Source organism: Salvelinus sp. IW2-2015, linkage group LG13, assembly GCF_002910315.2.
Source record: "Salvelinus sp. IW2-2015 linkage group LG13, ASM291031v2, whole genome shotgun sequence".
Classification (NCBI taxonomy): Eukaryota; Metazoa; Chordata; class Actinopteri; order Salmoniformes; family Salmonidae; genus Salvelinus; species Salvelinus sp. IW2-2015.
This window is the reverse complement of record NC_036853.1, coordinates 42,838,425-42,858,361: the sequence shown is the minus strand read 5'-3', so window position 1 is coordinate 42,858,361 and position 19,937 is coordinate 42,838,425. Positions and strand designations below refer to the sequence as shown.

Below are 19,937 nucleotides of genomic sequence, written 5' to 3'. Positions count from 1 at the left end.
TTAGGTGAACAATAGGTAGGTAAAGAAATAAAAACAACAGTAAAAAAGACAGGCTATATACAGTAGCGAGGCTATAAAAGTAGCGAGGCTACATACAGACACCGGTTAGTCAGGGTCAGGCTGATTGAGGTAGTATGTACATGTAGATATGGTTAAAGTGACTATGCATATATGATGAACAGAGAGTAGCAGTAGCGTAAAAAAGGGGTTGGCGGATGGTGGGTGGGATACAATGCAGATAGCCTGGTTAGCCAATGTGCCGGAGCAGTGGTTGGTCGGCCCAATTGAGGTAGTATGGACATGAGTGTATAGTTATAGTGACTATGCATATATGATAAACAGAGAGTAGCAGCAGCGTAAAATAGGGGTTGCGGGGGGGGGGCTCACAATGCAAATAGTCCGGGTAGCCATTTGATTACCTGTTAAGGAGTCTTATGGCTAGGGGGTAAAAACTGTTGAGAAGCCCTTTTGTCCTAGACTTGGCACTTCGGTACCGCTTGCCATGCGGTAGTAGAGAGAACAGTCTATGACTGGGGTGGCTGGGGTCTTTGACAATTTTTAGTGCCTTCCTCTGACACCGCCTGGTGTAGAGGTCCTGGATGGCAGGCAGCTTAGCCCCAGTGATGTACTGGGCCGTACGCACTACCCTTTGTAGTGCCTTGCGGTCGGAGGCCGAGCAATTGCCATACCAGGCAGTGATGCAACCAGTCAGGATGCTCTCGATGTTGCAGCTGTAGAACCTTTTGAGGATCTCAGGACCCATGCCAAATCTTTTTAGTTTCCTGAGGGGGAATAGGCTTTGTTGTGCCCTCTTCACGACTGTCTTGGTGTGTTTGGACCATTCTAGTTTGTTGTTGATGTGGACACCAAGGAACTTGAAGCTCTCAACCTGCTCCACTGCAGCCCCGTCAATGAGAATGGGGGCGTGCTCGGTCCTCCTTTTCCTGTAGTCCACAATCATCTCCTTAGTCTTGGTTACGTTGAGGGATAGGTTGTTATTCTGGCACCACCCGGCCAGGTCTCTGACCTCCTCCCTATAGGCTGTCTCGTCGTTGTCGGTGATCAGGCCTACCACTGTTGTGTCGTCTGCAAACTTAATGATGGTGTTGGAGTTGTGCCTGCCATGCAGTCGTGGGTGAACAGGGAGTACAGGAGGGGACTGAGCACGCACCCCTGGGGAGCTCCAGTGTTGAGGGTCAGCGTGGAAGACGTGTTGCTACCTACCCTCACCACCTGGGGGTGGCCCATCAGGAAGTCCAGGATCCAGTTGCAGAGGGAGGTGTTTAGTCCCAGGATCCTTACCTAAGTGATGAGCTTTGAGGGTACTATGGCGTATTGAACGCTGAGCTGTAGTCAATGAATAGCATTCTCACATAAGTGTTCCTTTTGTCCAGGTGGTAAAGGGCAGTGTGGAGTGCAATAGAGATTGCATCATCTGTGGATCTGTTTGGACGTTATGCAAATTGGAGTGGGTCTAGGGTTTCTCGGATAATGGTGTTGATGTGAGCCATTACTAACCTTTCAAAGCACTTCATGGCTCCGGACGTGAGTGCTACGGGTCTGTAGTCATTTAGGCAGGTTGCCTTTGTGTTCTTGGGCACAGGGACTATGGTGGTCTGCTTGAAACATGCTGGTCTCAAAACCTAGGGGGTTTTGTTTCTCCGGGAGGGAGTACTTTGGTTCAGTATGTTGACGATTTGTTGGTTTGCTCAAAATCAGCCGAGATATGGCATGGACACTAGGGCATTGTTGATTTTTTGGGCAGAAAATGGTCATAAAGCTCTGTTAAATATTTTAGTCATGACCTTACTTCTGGTGCTGGCGTCCTCTCCAAAGATAGATTAGAGGCAATTAAAAATGTGCCTAAACCTGTTAGCAAGCAGCACAATGTCTTTGTTGGGTGTGGCTGGTTACTGTCGACCATGGTTGAAAGTGTCACACCCTGATCTGTTTCACCTGTCTTTGGGATTGTCTCCACCCCCCTCCAGGTGTCACCCATCTTCCCCATTATTCCCAGTGTATTTATTCCTGTGTTCTCTGTTTGTCTGTTGCCAGTTCGTCTTGTCTTGTCAAGCTTATCAGCGTGTTTTTTCCGAGCTTCTTCTCCTAGTCTGTTTTTCTAGTCCTCACGGTTCTGACCTCTTGCTTGCCCTGACACTAAGCCCGCCTGCCTGACCATTCAGCCTGCCCTGACCTCGAGCCTGCCTGCCGCCATGTACCGTTTGGAACTCTGACCTGGTTTATGAACTTTTGCCTGTCCTTTGCCTGTCCTCAAAGACTCTTGCCTGCCCCTTAAATATCAGAGACTCGAACCATCTGCCTCCTGTGTCTGCATCTGGGTCTCGCCCTGTGTCGTTATAGTATGACCTGGCCATGACTGACCCAGCAGACTCGGACCAGCTCCGCAAAACTGTCTCTCTGCATAGAGCCACCATTGGAAGACATAAGGAGCTACTCCAGAATCTTATGGAAGGGCTCCATTCGCTGGTGGAACGCCACGAACAGGGCTTCAAGACATTACTGGAGCAATTCCGTGGATTATCTCACAGGCAGCGTACCACAACAGAGACATCCAAGTCACTCAGTAACTCCCCTACCAGTGGTGGGTTGGTACAGCCGACCCCGGCTCTCTGAGGACCCCACTTATCTCCTACAGAGCGATATTCTCGGGATCCTGGAACCTGCCGGGCGTTTCTTTCTCAGTGCTCCCTCGTTTTTGAGATGCAACTGTCATCGTTCCCTTCAGATCGCTCGAAGATAGAGTATCTGATTACGCTAATGTCTGGAAGGGCGCTCTCCTGGGCGACGGCAGTTTGGGAGCAATAATCCGTCATTTGTCGCCATCTGAAAGTTTTCATGACGGAGGGGAGGAAGGTGTTCGATTCTCCGATATCCGGGAGAGAGGTGGCCCGAAAACTACTTGGATTACATCAAGACTCCCGTAGTGTGACAGACTACGCAGTTGGCCACCGAGAGTGCCTGGAATCCGGAGTCCCTATTCGATACTTTCCTTCACGGACTGTCGGAGGAGATAAAAAACGATCTCGCAGCTCGGGAGTTACCTTTGGACCTCCATCACCTCATTGCCCTAACCATTAGGATTGATAGGCGTCTACGGGACTGCAGGAGGTCGGATACCTAAATCCGACCTCCTGTTTTGGGATTCTCATGGCTCCAGAAGCACAACCCCGTTATTGACTGGACCACGGTTTCAATCCTGGGTTGGAGCCCGTTTTACCACTCACATTGCCTTAAGGCGGTGCAGCCTCACCTTGAACATCCTCCTCCAGGTTTAAGTACTGCCTCAGATTTCTCTGCCATTCCCTCAGAGTACCATAACCTGGAGGTTTTCAGCAAGGCTTGTGCTACCTCTCTTCCTCCGCATCGTCCTTACAACTGCACTATTGATCTCCTCCCGGGCACCACACTGCCTCAAGGCCGGCTATATTCCCTGTCTGGTCCTGAGACCAAGGCCACGGAGGAGTACAATGAGGACTCTCTGGCTGCCGGGAACATTCACTGTTCTGCCTCCCCTGCGGGTGCAGGGTTCTTCTTTGTGGAGAAGAAGGACAAGACCCTGCGTCCATGTATCGACTACCGGGGCCTCAATAACATCACGGTTAAGCATCGTTACCCCCTGCCACTTTCCCCCCGTTTCATTGGTCCTTTCCCCATCTCTAGAGTCCTTAGTCCCACTGCTGTTCATCTGCTGTTACCCCGTACCCTCTGTATACATCCTACTTTTCATGTGTCCACGATTAAGCTCTTGTCTCACAGCCCTTTGTCTTCTGTTTCCAGAATGGATGGATTTGCCCAGCCAGGAGAAACTGCATCAATATGATCCACCTCCTGCCTAAGTACAGACCACTTGTCCAGCACCAGAAGCCCAAAACCATCATGGTACAGAAATGGTCACAGGACAGCTGTGAAACTTTGAGGTGATGCTTTGAGTATACTGAGTGGAATACATTCATTGATGCCTCTGGTGGTCATATAAACCTTCTATTCAACATTCTGACTATATCAACTTCTGTGTGGATAATGTTGTTCCACAGAGAGCTGTGAAGTGCTTCCCCAATAACGAACCATGGATTACAAGAGACATTAAGAACACACTCAATATGAAAAAACAAGCATTCCTGATGGGTGACAGTCAGGGTGAAATGGATACAGAAGGAATTAAAACAATTGATCCGTGCTGGGAAGAGGGACTTCAAGTGCAAGATTGAGCATCAATTTGCTCGCAACAACATCCGGGAGGTGTGGAAGGGGATGCAGCTCATGACTGGATATGGTGGGCGTTCAGCTGAGGGAACTGTGGAGGCACCAGCTAATGAGCTCAACCAGTTCTTTGCACGCTTTGACTGTGATTTCTCCACAGAAAGACAGAAGGGTCTATGGAGAGGTTACAGCAGCAGTCTTGCTATTACTCGAACTGTTGACCAGGTAAGGAAATAATTAAAACTGACAAATGCCAGGAAGGCTGCAGGACCGGATGGAGTCAGACCCCAGGTGCTCAAGGACTGTGCTGAATAGCTGAGCAGGATCCTGCACTTTATCTTCATGCAGTCACTGTCTACCTCTAGTGTACCTACAGTGGTCTAAGGCACTGCATCTCAGTGGTAGAAGCGTCACTACAGACCCTGGTTCGATTTCAGGCTGTATCACAACCGACCGTGATTGGGAGTCCCATAGGGCGGCGCACAATTGGCCCAGCGCCGCCTGAGTTAGGGTTTGGCTAGGGTAGGCCGTCATTGTAAATAAGAATTTGTTCTTAACTGACTTGCCTAGTTAAAGAAAGGTTAAATAAAAGATTACAGAACCACTCGTTCTCAGACACGATCATCACTAACACAGGTGCCCCACAAGGGACGTTTTTGTCACCATACCTCTTCACCCGCTACACAGCAGACTGCCTCCATGGTTTTTAAAAAGGCTCAGCAAARCCTATTATTTTTAAGGAAGCTCAGATCCTTTGACGTTTGCTCAAAAATGGTCCAAATGTTTTTTAATAGTGTTGTGGCTAGTGTCCTGTTTTACAGTGTAATCTGCTGGGGGGGTAACATCACTAGGGAGGAAGCAAACAGGCTCAACAAAATCATCAAGAAGGCTGGATATACCATCGGCACCAACCGGGACAAACTAGAGCCCATGCTGGATAAATGGACTCTAGTTTGCTTAGAAGTATAGAGGCCAACACTAGCCACAGTACCTGCCTGGAACATTGCAGTGCGATGGCAGACAGATGTATTTTACCCAGGGCCAAAACAGTTTCCACAGATCCTTCTTACCATATGCCATGAGACTTCATTTTTTAAAATATCCATTGATGTGCTGCTTTTAATGTTTGTGTGTCCTTGTGTTTTTATGGTCTATTTACTGGTAATGTAAGTATTGACTGGTACAATCAGATTTCCCATCTGGGGGATTAATAACCATTTTATCAGCTGCTGAAGCCCTATTAGATTCATCAAAGTGACTTCCACTGTAATGGACCTTCTCATGATAGTACAACGTATTGTAATCCCAGAAACTTTACAACCGGAAATGCTAGACAGAGTGCATGAGGGACATATGGACATTGAAAAAGGTAGCAGCATATATGTTTTATTGTAAAAATGACTTATCTGCTAGTTGTAGGTTACTATTCAAGATACATTGAAATAGCAAAGACACCCATAACCACATCAGCTGAGGTTATCAATGGATTACCATCAGCTGAGGTCCTGGTTAAAGATAACGCTTCCCAGGTCTCCACAAGCTCCTTTTCCAGCACAATTTGACTTCACACGTGACCAATAACCAATACCACGCACAAAGCAACTGTGAGTCTGAGGGCTGTGAAAACAGTCAAGGGACTGTTGAAAAAGAACAAGCATCCGTACAGGGCTGTTAGCTTACATGGTCACACCACTGCATCATGGGCCGTTGCCTGCCGAGCTCCTTATGGGCAGGAGGCTGCGTTCCCCATTGCCTGTCTCGCCAGCTCAGCTCAAACCCCAATGGCCTAACAGGAAGGCATTCCCTGAGGGACAAACAGCTGAAACAAACACAAACTGTAGACTTTAATCAGACACTGGGCTGTGAGAAGGTTAACATGTGTGGATTACAACCTCAAAGACACCAGCAACAGTACTGCGGAAAGCAGATGCATCATGCTTCAATGTGGTGTACACAGGCTCAGAGGAGGAACAAGACCTCAGAGCACTTCCAGATCCAGCCACAGACAACACACAAAGAGGGGGATGGAGAGAGAATCCTCAGAGCCACAAGATCACCCAAAATACTATATTACGTTAATAGAATATACTGTTGGGCGGACCTATACCCAGTAAAAAGAGAGGCCATCCAAGAGTTCAGACTAATTTCAAGCTTTCATACAGTTTCTGGATGTGAAGTAGCTTTGTTAAAGAATACTTGTTCTCAAATTGCATTGAAGTTATTTTTCAATGTTAGGAAAATAAATAGTGGGGGTACGCTATACCAGTGAAACACAAGCCTAGCACAATAATAAAATCTGTCAAAAACTGTTGGCAATTGCACCATTATTTAACATTACYGCATGTCAGCTGCCTGAACATGAGCAAATTGACTTCAAAATGTGCAGTATACTCTCCAAATTGCATCATGGTTCGACAAGAAATGTTATCAAGGCGGAGATATGTGGCCCAGACAGAGAAGTGCACATACAGCACTGGACACATCAATTCAGGCTATAAGTGTAGTGTGCCTAATGACAAACGCAGAACTTCATTACACGTTTTGTTTTTTTAACAGATTTTGCTTTCCATTCATCAAATTGCAGGTGCACTGTTTGGATGCTGGAATTTAGTGAGAGGTGAAATATGCCCCGGTAGTCAACAGGAGAGCGTTTTGAAGCGATTTTTTGACAATCAGATGAAAACATAAGTAGTTGTATTACCTTTTAATGTGGTATAAACACATGATCAAAGTTGACTAATCTTTATAGGCCTAATTGGCCCACGGAGGTCACTAAATGAATTGGGATTCTATATGTAATTCTATGATTAGACGCATAACATTTTTTTGGTAGTAATTCCCTTACCAGTAAGAAATTAAATCCACTTTCACCCCTGGGTATACAGGTTAATAATGTACAGTTGAACATTTTAGATAAAGACCATGAGCTATTATTCATTGTTTTATTCAAGTCGAAGCTCCTTTATTGAAGAAACAAGGACAACCTAGGCAAGTACACTTTCTCAGGGTTCACAATTTCCTAGAGGAACATCAACAATATCCACATGAATACTCATGCTTAACATGTTAATTGTATTCCTTTTCGAAAATCTCTAATCAGAATAGCCTAATATTCACCATTGAGATCAATTTCATAAATGCTTACAGTTATACACGTTGCTATTGAATGGACAGAAAAACCACAAACAAAAAAGTTATAAAAATCATATCTTGAATCAAGAAACATTAAGATTGAAGATAGGATACAACTTTAAAGTATGAATTGTGCCAAGCTCTTTCAAGGATGTCTTCCTCTCTTCAGTCGCTGTTAATCAGTACTGGGAATACTCCTTGGTCTGGAGTTTGGCAACGATTCGCTCCAACTGCCTCTTGGCTTCACACTGTGGGAAGTTGCCCATTTCGTAGTACTGAGGAGCAACCTTCACCAGCCTGGGGAGACAAGATCAATTAAAGCAAAGTCGTAGAATATAATCAAAATATCCAATAAAAGCATTACCTGTAAACGACGTAAGACATAAGAGATAAATTAGTTTTGAAATGTTGATGCTTATCAAAAACCCTTGTTATTTACAGTGTATTCGCTAATCGTTTTATTTGAGTGGACATTTCTGAGTTATACTTCATGACCACAAACGTACCATTCCGGTTTGATATCCGAGCAGGTGCGAATGTAGTTCTTGGTTGTGAGGACAAACTCATTGTAGAGCACCCACTCTGGCTTGTGGTCCAGGACGGTAGACGGGTGTAGCTGGACCACCTGGTTGTCCTTGACTGTGAGATAATGGCCCGTGCGCTCCAAATGAGCCACCTAAGCAAACAAGAAAACATTTCAGAAAATGCACACAATGCGAGATAAATCGTATTTTTTTCACTTAACTCAATTCCATTTCAATTCATGCAATTCGGAGTTAATTGAAATGGAACTTGCCCTGCTGTGCACCGACTAACCTGCATGAAAAAGCCTGTGACGAGCGCTCGGCGGATGTTGATGTAGTAGTCTCTGCTGGTGAATTCGGTGCTGCGCCGGGGCAGGTTGAAGCGGTCCATGATCCGGGACAGCTGCGAGCGCACGTTGTCGGCCGACATCAGCGAACGGTAGTTCACAAAGTTGTCGTAGCACCACTGTGTAGACTCGTGGTCTGAGAAACGACAACAAAGACGGCAAGTCAAATAAGCATCATGTTTCAAAGTAAGTTACTTAAAGGGACATAACACTTAAAAATCAGTCTTCAAAAGTTAATCTTCTGTTGAGATAAGTCCATGGCCATGTTCGATTACCCATACTTGCGTTCTACATAGTAGGCATTTTAGGTATGCGAAAACCGAATGTTTTATAGTAAATTTAAAAAATAATAAAGTATGCTTTAAATGCAGGATGTTTGTTATACTCATTTCGGCTTCTCTTCTATTAGAATTTGCTGCACACTTGAGGAAGAGAATCGTCTTTCCAGACTCACGTGTGTTTGACAACAGCTGATTATTAGCTGATGATGAGATAAGGGGACACGCTGTACCCAAATTAACGAACTGCGGGAATCAACGCAAATGCGCATCAGATGGTGCACTCTCAGGATGGGTGACATTTGTTGCTTACTGCATTAGGTTTTTTACTAAACAGTACATTCTAAATAGTATGTAGTACAATTAAGTACACAGTATGTTGTTTTAGTAAGAAGTATGTAAGACAGATTTCGGACACGGCCCATGTATCAGTCCATCAACTTATAGATCCAAATATCCCATGTTAATTCCAGATTTGTGGTGCTTATCTTTAGTCTTTCATTAATTAAGGTTGGTCTACACAACCGATGGTATAGGATGTATAGGTATAGGACTTTTGAGGTCTAAAACATCTGATTAACGTTGATTTTGGAGTCTAATCTGTCCCTTTAATTAATTTGACCCTATCAAAATAAGATGTTTGTGGTGGCCATGTTTACTTTGTTTGAAGGCATGGTAGACGTTGAGGAGCGTCAGGTGGTCTCCGTCGATGTGGGCGAACCGCATCTTGGACTCGTCCGCCGCCTTCTTAGCCTCGGTTGGGCGGACGAAACACTGCGGGACTAGACAAGGTTGGTATGGGCCCCAACACAGACGCCCATAGGGATGAGTCAAGCATTCAAAGAACAGAGGAACAAGGCCTATTGTAGCTAGAACACTTGACAGAGAGCATAGGGGGCAGGGCAGGACCAAGTGGTGTGTTTATGAGGGGGGGCTCTTCCGACTGCATGATGACTGGCTACTAGCTTGTCAAGGGAGTCAACACCTAACCACATCTGCAAAACAAAGAGGTTTCACACACCTGCAGAGCGTTAAAAGAGCATTGAACTTGAGAACAGTGTATATATATATGTATAACATTCAAGAGAATCCAAGTCCATTTCACATTCAAGTCAATGGCCTTGACGTTATAAAAAGGGAAATAGATGTCCTTATACGATGTCACTACTGACATACRGCTTTGTATGGAAGAACATCAATATGTCCAAATTGGGAGTTTTTGCAACACCACCGATCATTACTTTCATGTTCCGCCTGTAAGCCTAATTTTGCTTTACTCATACATGTTTAAATGAATATTTGACATTCAAGGTAGTCATTTTACAGTCGCAGACCAAATTCAACATGAATTTCAGGAACCGTTACAAGAATCAAAAAATGTATGGCCTTTGTACTGAACTGGAATTTCTATGAATCTCCTGAGTTGATAATGAATTGACCACAACCAAATCACAAATGTGTATGAGTAAAACACGAGGGGAATGCCAATTTGAAATACTGTGAAAAGTCCAAACACTGAACATTCTATATGATAAAATCAGAAATCTATCTTGCCATATTGAACGCAAATAGTTTCCCCCCCGGTAGTAAAACCAAAACTGGCCAAGAAAGCTTAACCTAAATCAACCACCCACATGCAGATAACAAATCATCCTGTAAAATGTGTAAACCTCACTTAAATCAAAAATAAAGATCAGGTCTTGATGAGAAATAAATTTGACGAGTAAGACCATGACAACATCTTGACGATAAAAAAACATTGCTTGCCATGGTATCTTGTACTGCCGGTGCAATTGGTCCAATAATACATCAAGAGACACCATTAAAGCAGCCATAGACAAACCACTAAACAAATGCAGAGGCAATGTTTTAGACCTATCTAAGAACACTACATTGAGATGCCTGCCCTGCCCAATTGCACTGAGGATAAACACTCCCATATTTCAAGAAGCTGGAAGAAACATGGTCAACTTTTCAATTTGATACAGAATACAATTGGCTTTCAGTTTACTTTTCCATCAACCATCACTTGATTGATAATGACAATTAGCAATTTAAGGTATCTAACCAGTAAGCAATCCAAATCCTTTATGTAGACCAAAAAAAGTGTATTTGTCCGTGGGGCCCTATACAGCAGAAGTTTCCCACATTTGGCTTTTTGTTATATCACATTTTGATTTGAGGAATACTTACCAAATATTGTTAACTTGAGCCCTCCATATAAATCTAATACTTTCTAGCATCTTTGCTAACTAGATCTGCAAGCCCCCTTAACTGTGGGCCACCTCCTTACTTTCCCAAAATATTAATGAACTCTTCCAGGAATTAACAAATAGCATTAACAAAGCACTGATGAGACAATCAATTTAGAGATCTCCACCTTGCATTAAATTGGAAACCACAGGGTTGAGAGGGTGCCAACTGGTGCCAAGGGTGGGCACTGGGCGACTTTGGATGCCAGCCACCCCGGCCCTGGGCCATTACCTGACAGCATGGCGGTGATGGAGAGGATCTCGTTGGAGCAGTTGAACTCGCAGCTGGCGATCACCATCTTGGCCAGCTGTGGGTCCAACGGGAACTCTGCCATCATGGAGCCCAGCTCTGTCAGGTCGCCGTCGTCGTTGAGCGCCGCCAGGTAGTTGAGCAGCTCCAGCGCCCGCATCAGGGTCTCCGGGGCTTGACATCGCAAGGGAGGAAGCAAGAGGAGCAAGTGATCAGTACAGCATAGAACATGTTTGATCTCTTTGTCATTTTTTACTTTTCTGCCTGTCAAAGAATCAATCAACAAATTATATTTTATGATAAAATGGCTGGTCAAGAGGTATATCAAGAAAAATGGCTGCCAGTCAGTTTCAAATGAAACAGTTTCAAACTAAAGTAGCACTTCCAACAGGCAGGTATTCCAGCAAAACCTTGGCTCCTCACCTGGTGGGTCCATGAAGTCAAAGTGCACCAGGTCATCGATACCCAGCTTCTTCAACTGCAACACGACAGAACCCAAGTTGGACCGGAGAATCTCAGGATACGTGTTGTCCTGTAGTGGAAAGGAAAATAGTCAGATCAGTAGAACATGAAGCCATTCTACTGGTATCATATAATCCGTTGTGTAACAAGTTCGGCTAATTCTGCCAAATCATGTGTTTAACAAGAGCTGAACGTAAAGGACGAAACAGGCTTCTGTAAAATGCCCAGCACCACATGAGATACGTTAGACTACAAACATTTCCGTAATAAATTAATTGTCCTCAACATTATCCATAAGATAACACAATTTATTCAATATTTCATTCGACCGTATACTTTGCCCCAACATTTCTACAATCCAGGACAGTTCACCTGCATCTCGGTCTTGTAGGCTTTCTCAGTGTAGAGGCGGAAAGTCTTCCCTGGCCGTGTCCTGCCGGCACGGCCCGCCCTCTGCTGCGCCGAGGCTTTACTGATCGCCGTGACCAGGAGAGACTCCACCCTGATACGAGGATTGTACACCTGTGGGTTATAGGTGTAGACAACATTCTCACTCAAGTCTTTATTTTATTTAAAAAAATGCTGGATGCTGATTCCACGTTGGTTAATGTTAACTCAAAATGACACCACGTCCCAGTTTAACAATGTTTACTTCACTGTATGACCACAGTACATAGTTGCCATCAAACTCAAGTCAGGTCCATCTACAGTGAGACTACTGCGCAGGTGTACTAACAACAGAGTGATAGCGCCGTAATAACAGAAATATAGGGATACTTAAAACATGAACTTAACAGTTAAGTCCACAGTGAATGACATGGACAGCCCTTCTAGAGTTAATCTTAAATCATACATTCATTACTTAAACTGTACCACAGATGTACAGGTGAAAATCAATGAATACACAAATGATTGAAGATTATCACTTGTTCATCTGTAGGTACAGTTGGAGGGATTTGGATATGGGGCGAAGGGGAACCCATTACACAAGTGCTAGTCTGCAACGGCAGAGAGGTGGATAAGTAACGGGAGAATTTCTGGTTCAAATCCCAGGTAAAATAAACAGGTAATAAGGGAACAAATGTATGTTCTCAAAAAATTCACTGTCGCTAGGTTTCATACAATTGGCGACAGATAAGCACATTTTCCCACCAGAGGCGCGTTTCCGTCAAACTGATTTGTTGAGGATAAACGTTGTGTGTAATGACGTAGTGAACATTAAATAATTTTGCGGTTAAATTCCCCATGTACCGAATTAAATAATCTAAGTTAAATGGGTTTCCATTGCATTTTCAACTCCACCGATGATTTTGTCCCAAAAACTGTTGCGATAATATAGCAAACTTGCCCAACATGTTTTTGGCGCATGCTCTAAAGACAGTTTGCTGATAAAGTGGGCAGGGTAGGTTATATGATAAAAACCAGATCATTTGTAATTGATAATTGGCAGCCAAGCAAACCGGTCATCATGTCACCAGCATCATTCAAATGATCGCCTACCCTCGATATTTAGTGGAAATTTGCATGAAGCTCATCACAGTGCACTTAACCACCAAGAAAAGACATAAGTTATAAAGTTGATCATAACTTATTCCACCTGCCTATAAATTCTGCATGCTTTTTCGAGTGGTAGTACAACAAAATATATCACATGACTAAGTTCACTTAGAAACTACATTGGCACAATCGCATTCCAAAATCATGGGCATTGATATGGAGTTGGTCCCCCCCTTTGCTGCTATAACAGCTTCCACTCTTCTGGGAAGGCTTTCCACTAGATGTTGGAACATTGCTGCGGGGACTTGCTTCCATTCAGCCACAAGAGCATTAGTGAGGTAGGGCACTGATGTTGGGCGATTAGGCCTGGCTCGCAGTCTGCGTTCCAATTCATCCCAAAGGTGTCTGATGGGGTTGAGGTCAGGACTCTGTGCAGGCCAGTCCTTCCACACCGATCGACAAACCATTTCTGTATGTACCTCACTTTGTACACGGGGCATTGTTATGTGGAAACAGGAAAGGGCCTTCACCAAACTGTTGCYACAAAGATGGAAGAACAGAATCGTCTAGAATGTCATTGTATGCTGTAGCGTTAATATTTCCCTTCACTGGAAATAAGGGGCCTAGCCCGAACCATTAAAAATAGCCCCAGACCACTATTCCTCCTCCACCAAACGTTACAGTTGGCACTATGCATTCGGGCAGGTAGCGTTCTCCTGGCATCCGCCAAACCAAGATTTGTCCGTCGGACYGCCAGATCATGATTCATCACTCCAGAGAACTCGTTTCCACTGCTAGAGTCCAATGGCGGCGAGCTTTACACCACTCCAGCCAACACTTGGCATTGCGCATGGTGATTTTAGATTTGTGTGCGGCTGCTCGGCCATGGAAACCCATTTAATGAAGCTCACGACAAACAGTTCTTATGTTGACATTGCTTCCAGTGGCAGTTTGGAACTCGGTAGTAAGCGTTGCAACCAAGAACATACAATTTTTACACGCTACAGCCCTTGGCAGTCTGTGTGGCCTAAAACTTAGCGGCTGAGCCGTTGTTCCTAGACTTTTCCACTTCATAATAAATAACAGCACTTACAGTTGACAAGGCAGCTCTAGCAGGACTGACTTGTTGGAAAGGTGGCATCTTATTACGGTGCCACGTTGAAAGACAGTGAGCTCTTCAGTACGGGCCATTCTACTGCCAATGTTTGTCTATGGGATTCGCATGACTGTGTGCTCGATTTTATACATGGGTGTGGCTGAAATAGACAAATCCACTAATTTAAAAGGGGTGTCCATATACACTTCATGGCCAAAAGTATGAAGGTTTTTATTTCAATATTTGCACATAAAGCATTTCTACCACAATTGTCGCAAAATCTACTTCACAGACAAAAAAAAAGATCCTATCCTATCTTGTCTTTCGTATTTTGTTTTGTCGACATTGGGAAACTTTACTGATAACATTCTGTTTCTATGAGGCCTGTCATGAGTTGTTTTATGCGTCAGGTAATTCATCCGCTTGAACTGGTTGGATGGAAACCTGGTTAATGAACTACTATTACTTTTCTATCTGCATTGTGCTCAGATTGTGGACTACAGACAGTTCAAGTGTCCCTGTTATTGAAAAAAAGTACAAGTTCATAGTACTAGTGCCTGGTATTCCCTCTGGGTTTGAAATGACGAGACAAGGAAAAAAATTATAGAGGGAGAGGAGTAGCAGCCTACCTTTTGCTTGGCAAAACCGGGATCGATCACAAACACCACTCCGTCGATGGTAAGGGATGTCTCAGCAATGTTTGTCGAAACCACAACCTAGGGAACAGGCATTGGGGTTAGCACTAGCAGACAATTTGCATACTTACATCATAAGCCATTGGAAATATTTGGTGATAAACAAGCACCAACGTATGAAATCTGGGTTGTATATTCAGTAGGGCACCCCATAGCAAAACATTTCGAAATTGAAAATTTAAATCTGATTGTATAAGTTCAGGAGGTACCTTCCCATTTCACTCAGTTCCAAAATGTTTTCTTCCTACTGAACACAACCCTGTTTTTGCAGTGTTCTGCTGGTCTACCTTTCTTCCTATCGCACCGCTGGGCTTCCTGGGGGGGGCTGCCTCAAAGATTCTTTGTTGCTGCTGGGGAGGCAGTGTGGAATATAGTGGAATGACTTTGATGTCTCCGACTTCAGGTCCCAAGTCGTCGATCTCCCGTTTGATCCGTTTACAGGCCTCGTCAATTTCCTGATAGACAGTTCAGAGTCAGGCAATATTCATGTTGAGCAGCAGACAGGTATCCTGAAAGTTAAACCTCCCCAACAATTCAACTTATATTCAGGCGACAACCTTGGTGTTGTCAGTATCACTCTTCAACACTGAACTGAACCATCTTGACTGCATATGAGAAGGGCTGGAGGTATATCTCTTGAACAGCGAACCAACTCAAACTATCTGGATTGCATTTGAGAAGGGGTGGAAGTATACCTCTTGTCCGGTGAGGAAAAGCAGACAGTCCCCCTCCTCTTCCTCACACATGTGGATCTGAACGACCGTGCGGATGGCGGCTTCTAGGTAGTCCCGCTCCGGCTCAGGGGTGTAGAAGATCTCCACGGGGTGTGTGCGTCCGGGAATGGTCAGCAGCGGACAGCTGTCAAAGTACACTTGGAACTTCCCGGCGTCTAACGTGGCACTCATCACAATCACCTGTGGGCAAAGAACATATTCCTGTATAATGCTTTGTGGTTGTTGCAATGTCACTTTTAGTGTACAATAGTGAAATCCTGACTATGGGAGCCAAAGTGGGAAACATCTACGTTTGAATAGGGATCTAGAATGGGCGAGCAAATAATTTGGCTAAATTACATTGGGACTAAGGTAAGTCAAAAGCAATCCAAAAACATAACCCTTAAAGAGTGACTGCCTTTAATAAGCAAAGAAATCCCTTTGAAAACGGCCTGTGGCATCGATATGAGTCAGAAACAGTTATTCTTGTGTCGTCTTAAACAGTTTGGATAATCAGTGCGTCACAACGGATAAATGAAGGTTGGGTTTTGATTTGACAATGTCCATTTGCCCACTATCATGGGGGTGAACAGCTGCAGTGATTGCAAATACTGCACAAACAACTTACACGTAAAATTGACCAACTAAAACATCCTCTGCAAACATGTCTTAATTAACAAATTTCTTGAGTTACAGTATCTTAGAGTCATTCTGGGGATTTTGCAGAAGTGAAATAGGCTTCCGTGTCTACAGTGTCTCATGGGCGACAAACTAACCAAATGCAGAATCTGTCAGGAAACACACCAAGACAGAAATCTAATTTTTCTAATAAGCAACAGAAAAACACGTGCCAATTGGCGTGTTCAGTGGCTCTTTTGGCCTTTTGTAGAGGAATGGGGAATGGGCTAAGCCAGGGGTTGTTTTGGGACTTGAAAATAATTTCAACGGTAAAGCAAAATTTACAATTCATATGTGGGTTTTCATTCTTCATGCGACTCATTCAGTTATGGTCAATGATATTTTAACTCCATCCAAAAACAAGCTAATTTAAATTAAACTAATGAATCAAATTTATCTCCAGAATGGACTAAATGCAAAAATAAAAAGAAGAGATACCAACCCTCATTTGTCTTTCCTTGATTCCTCGCCTCTTTCTCAAAACACAAAGGAGAAGATCCAAATCAAGGACATGAGGAATCGAGGAAAGACTTGAGATTCCCCCCTGGACTCAGAGGCTGTACCTTGAGGTCTGACCTCTGTCGGACCACCTCCTTCAGTACTCCCATTAGGATGTCCGTGGCCAGCGTTCTCTCGTGGGCCTCATCCAGGATGATCACGCCATACCGCTCCAGCAAGGGGTCGTTCATGGCTTCCCGAAGCAACATACCGTCTGTCATATACCTTAAAGGGGAAGGACACGGTTTAAAACATAGCAGATGCTGACCGAGTGATGGCTTGAACATCAAATGTGTGTTCATTGATCTTATGCCTCTTCAAAATGAATAATTATAAACAACCTTTGCTCTCTTTTAGTGTGCAGCTGCAACACTATACCAAATACTTGTTGACCACAGTAGTCTAAAATAACTTAATTCTTATTCATTAAAGCATGTCCAAACTATTTTGACTGAAGCTGTGTGTGTTGAATTGAATTAACTGGCTATAACCCCAAATTCTTGGATCGTGTATTCTGGGGGTATTCAAATTACAGTTCTGAAGGGCCAAAATGCTTAGTTTTTTTTGGTTTTACCTATGTTGTGTTGAGTAGGCACAAAACAGAAGAAAACTCTTAAAAACTGAGTGAAATGGTACCATCTGAACTTATCCAATAACAAATGCTCATTTTCTAATTTTGTTGCATAACATCTTGCAGCGCTTTGCTACGTGCGTGCCCTAATAATTATGATCCTGGTAGTATGCAAGAATGAAAACCGGAAGTGTTTAGGCCTGGAATTGAATAACCCTGATGTAGCCTCTACTATCCAGACAATAAGTTGCTTACTTCAGTATGGTCTTGGCGGAGCTGCAGTCCTCGAATCGTATGGAGTAGCCCACCTCCTGGCCCAGCATGACATCCATCTCGTCGGCCACCCTTTGGGCCACGCTCATGGCTGCCACCCTTCTGGGCTGGGTACAGGCCACCGCCTTCTTGGGGCCACCCAAGCCCTTCACCATGTCCACACACCATTGGGGGATCTGAGGAGGGAAAGGGAGGGCATGTTATGGATGTGTCTGTCTAACTGAAACAACATAAACATATTTCAAAGTGCATTGCTTTGGAGGGGAGGGGGGTGGACTGGAATGCCAATTACAAACGTCCCTTATCCACTACCTCTTCTGTGTTTGCAGATCTGAGGGAACAGAGTAGGTGTAAACACAGTGATGTAACACTTGCCCTTCCATGGCATGTGTGTGTTTGGGGGGGGGGGGGTGAAAGGTGTACAGTAAGCAGTATAACCCATCTGATTCCATCAGAAACACAAACACAGAGGGAACCGGAGATCAAACTAAAGGTCAATCCAAACTGCTTCTTCTGTTACAAGCATGAAGATTTACCAATGCAAAAWATGCAAACGAAGCACCTCTGCAAAAGTAGAGAAACAGAAGAATTTAAGCCAGATATTAACATTTAGAGTTTCCCTATTTCCCGGGGCAAGTGACCTGAGCAGTCAGGCAAGTTGCCCCATTGGGCAGGGGATGTTTTTTTWWAATATATATWTTTTTTTTATACAGATAACCAAAATGCAAAGAATTCTAGTAGTTTGGTCTTTCTGGTTCCTCCCGTGGGTAGGTGAAAATAAGTGATCATAATCTTTCGGCCAACCCAAAAAAATACCCCCGACTTGCCCAATGGGAAGAGCTGTTTAGACCTTAATGTTTAAGGACTATTGAACAGAACTGCACCTGTGTGGTTTTCCCGGAGCCCGTCTCTCCGACAAGCACAAAGCTCTGGTGGCGTGCCAGGATGTCGTTGAAGCGCTCCTTGTACTCCCACACAGGCAGCTGAAGCCTCTTCTTCAAGATCTCATAGTAGCGCGGCGTGTGGGGCAGGTTTGTGAACGGGTTGATCTGCTGCTGCATGGCTGTCTGCTTGAGAGGAAGCATGCCTCCCCCGGCCATCATGGTGTTGGGGGGCACGACAGAGGGCTTCACGTCCCTATCTCGGTCCCGGTCCCGATCTCTGTCACGGTCCCTGTCCCTCTCCCTGTCTTTAGAKCGCTCGTCACGGTCCCTGTCGCGATCTCTGTCTTTCCTGAAAAATAGAAGAATATACATAAGTCAACCCACAATAGTATATTACTTGAAATAGAGTACACTTTAATGTAGTGGGACATTATTATTACTCAATAATCAGTGTATTTATATTATTCATTGCCCATTCTACAGCAGGAAACTTTACAGATGACCCATTCATGGAATCCAAATATGCAAGTTTTTCACCTGGTCCCCAAAAGACTATTGTATGTAGATTAAATCAGATGATGCGCTAATGCAAGTTGGATGCAATATTAGAATACGCAAGTGTTGGTTATTTGGCTATCTTGCAGCTGAGAGGCTAGTTCCTGAACTTGAGAAATAGCTTGGCCAATTAATTGGCAAATAAACCCCAACTCCATGATTAAAGGATTACATTTATCGTCAATTCCCACAAGGCCCAACCAAAACTCAACCCCTCTGAATCAGAGAAGTGCATGGGGCTGCCACATTGGGCACCTGTTGTTGTGGGTGATTAACTGCCTTGCTCAAAGGCAGAACGGCAGATTTCACCTTGTCGGCTCAGGGATTAGAACTGGCAAATTTTCGGTTACCTGCCACCCAGCTCGTGTACATAAACAGAGTTGAGCGAAGACGTGGGCGGACTGGAGCTCCGATGTCACAGAAAACGACAATGTGTCGCATAATTGCGGGCTATTTTTTGGGGTGTCGTAGTTTTTTAAATAAAAACTCAATTGTATGTGACGTCGGAGCTCCAGTCCACCCAACTCCGTTGATGTAAAGACATCGTGGAATTGAGTTAACATTATGGCTAGCCAGTTTACTCTAACGTTAGCGCTAGGCCGCAGAACATCAACACGTGCCTTGTCAACATGACTACACGAGCGTCACAGGCTGATTAACACAGGAAACTCGCGGATATGTAACTAATAGTGTATCATCTCTACAAAGTAGCCAGCTTATAAATGATAACTAGTAAGACGCAATATTTGCCGGTTGGTACCTAGCTAAACAAAACAATCTAGCCGTTCGCTAGCAAAAACTTGCTACCCGAAAGACAGTAGATGCATGAAACGAGAAGCTTACCCATCAGATCTCTTTTTATTGGAGTAGTCATCACCTAAATCTAAACGGTGTCTTTTAGACATGATGAACAAACACAGATTTAAAATAACAGCGTATATTTAGCTAGTTTCCTTACAACCGGCTAGGTACAGTGTTCCGCGCGAGGAAGCAAATTCGGGTAACCCGGAA

At 44.2% G+C, this 19,937-nt stretch overlaps 1 protein-coding gene across 1 annotated transcript; it reads right to left on the bottom strand.

The window, feature by feature from the left end:
* Window positions 1-7,149: 7,149 nt before the first annotated feature.
* On the bottom strand, window positions 7,150-19,932 carry LOC111971524 (ATP-dependent RNA helicase DHX15). Its single transcript, XM_023998344.3, has 14 exons — window positions 19,770-19,932; window positions 18,372-18,720; window positions 17,470-17,663; window positions 16,709-16,868; window positions 15,450-15,668; window positions 15,042-15,209; window positions 14,689-14,775; window positions 11,839-11,988; window positions 11,428-11,536; window positions 10,987-11,178; window positions 9,162-9,284; window positions 8,170-8,360; window positions 7,860-8,029; window positions 7,150-7,650 (listed from the first exon to the last, which is right to left on the bottom strand). The coding sequence occupies exons 1-14, from the start codon at window positions 19,829-19,831 to the stop codon at window positions 7,533-7,535; spliced, it is 2,292 nt and encodes a 763-aa protein (XP_023854112.1). The 5' UTR covers window positions 19,832-19,932; the 3' UTR covers window positions 7,150-7,532.
* Window positions 19,933-19,937: the final 5 nt, after the last annotated feature.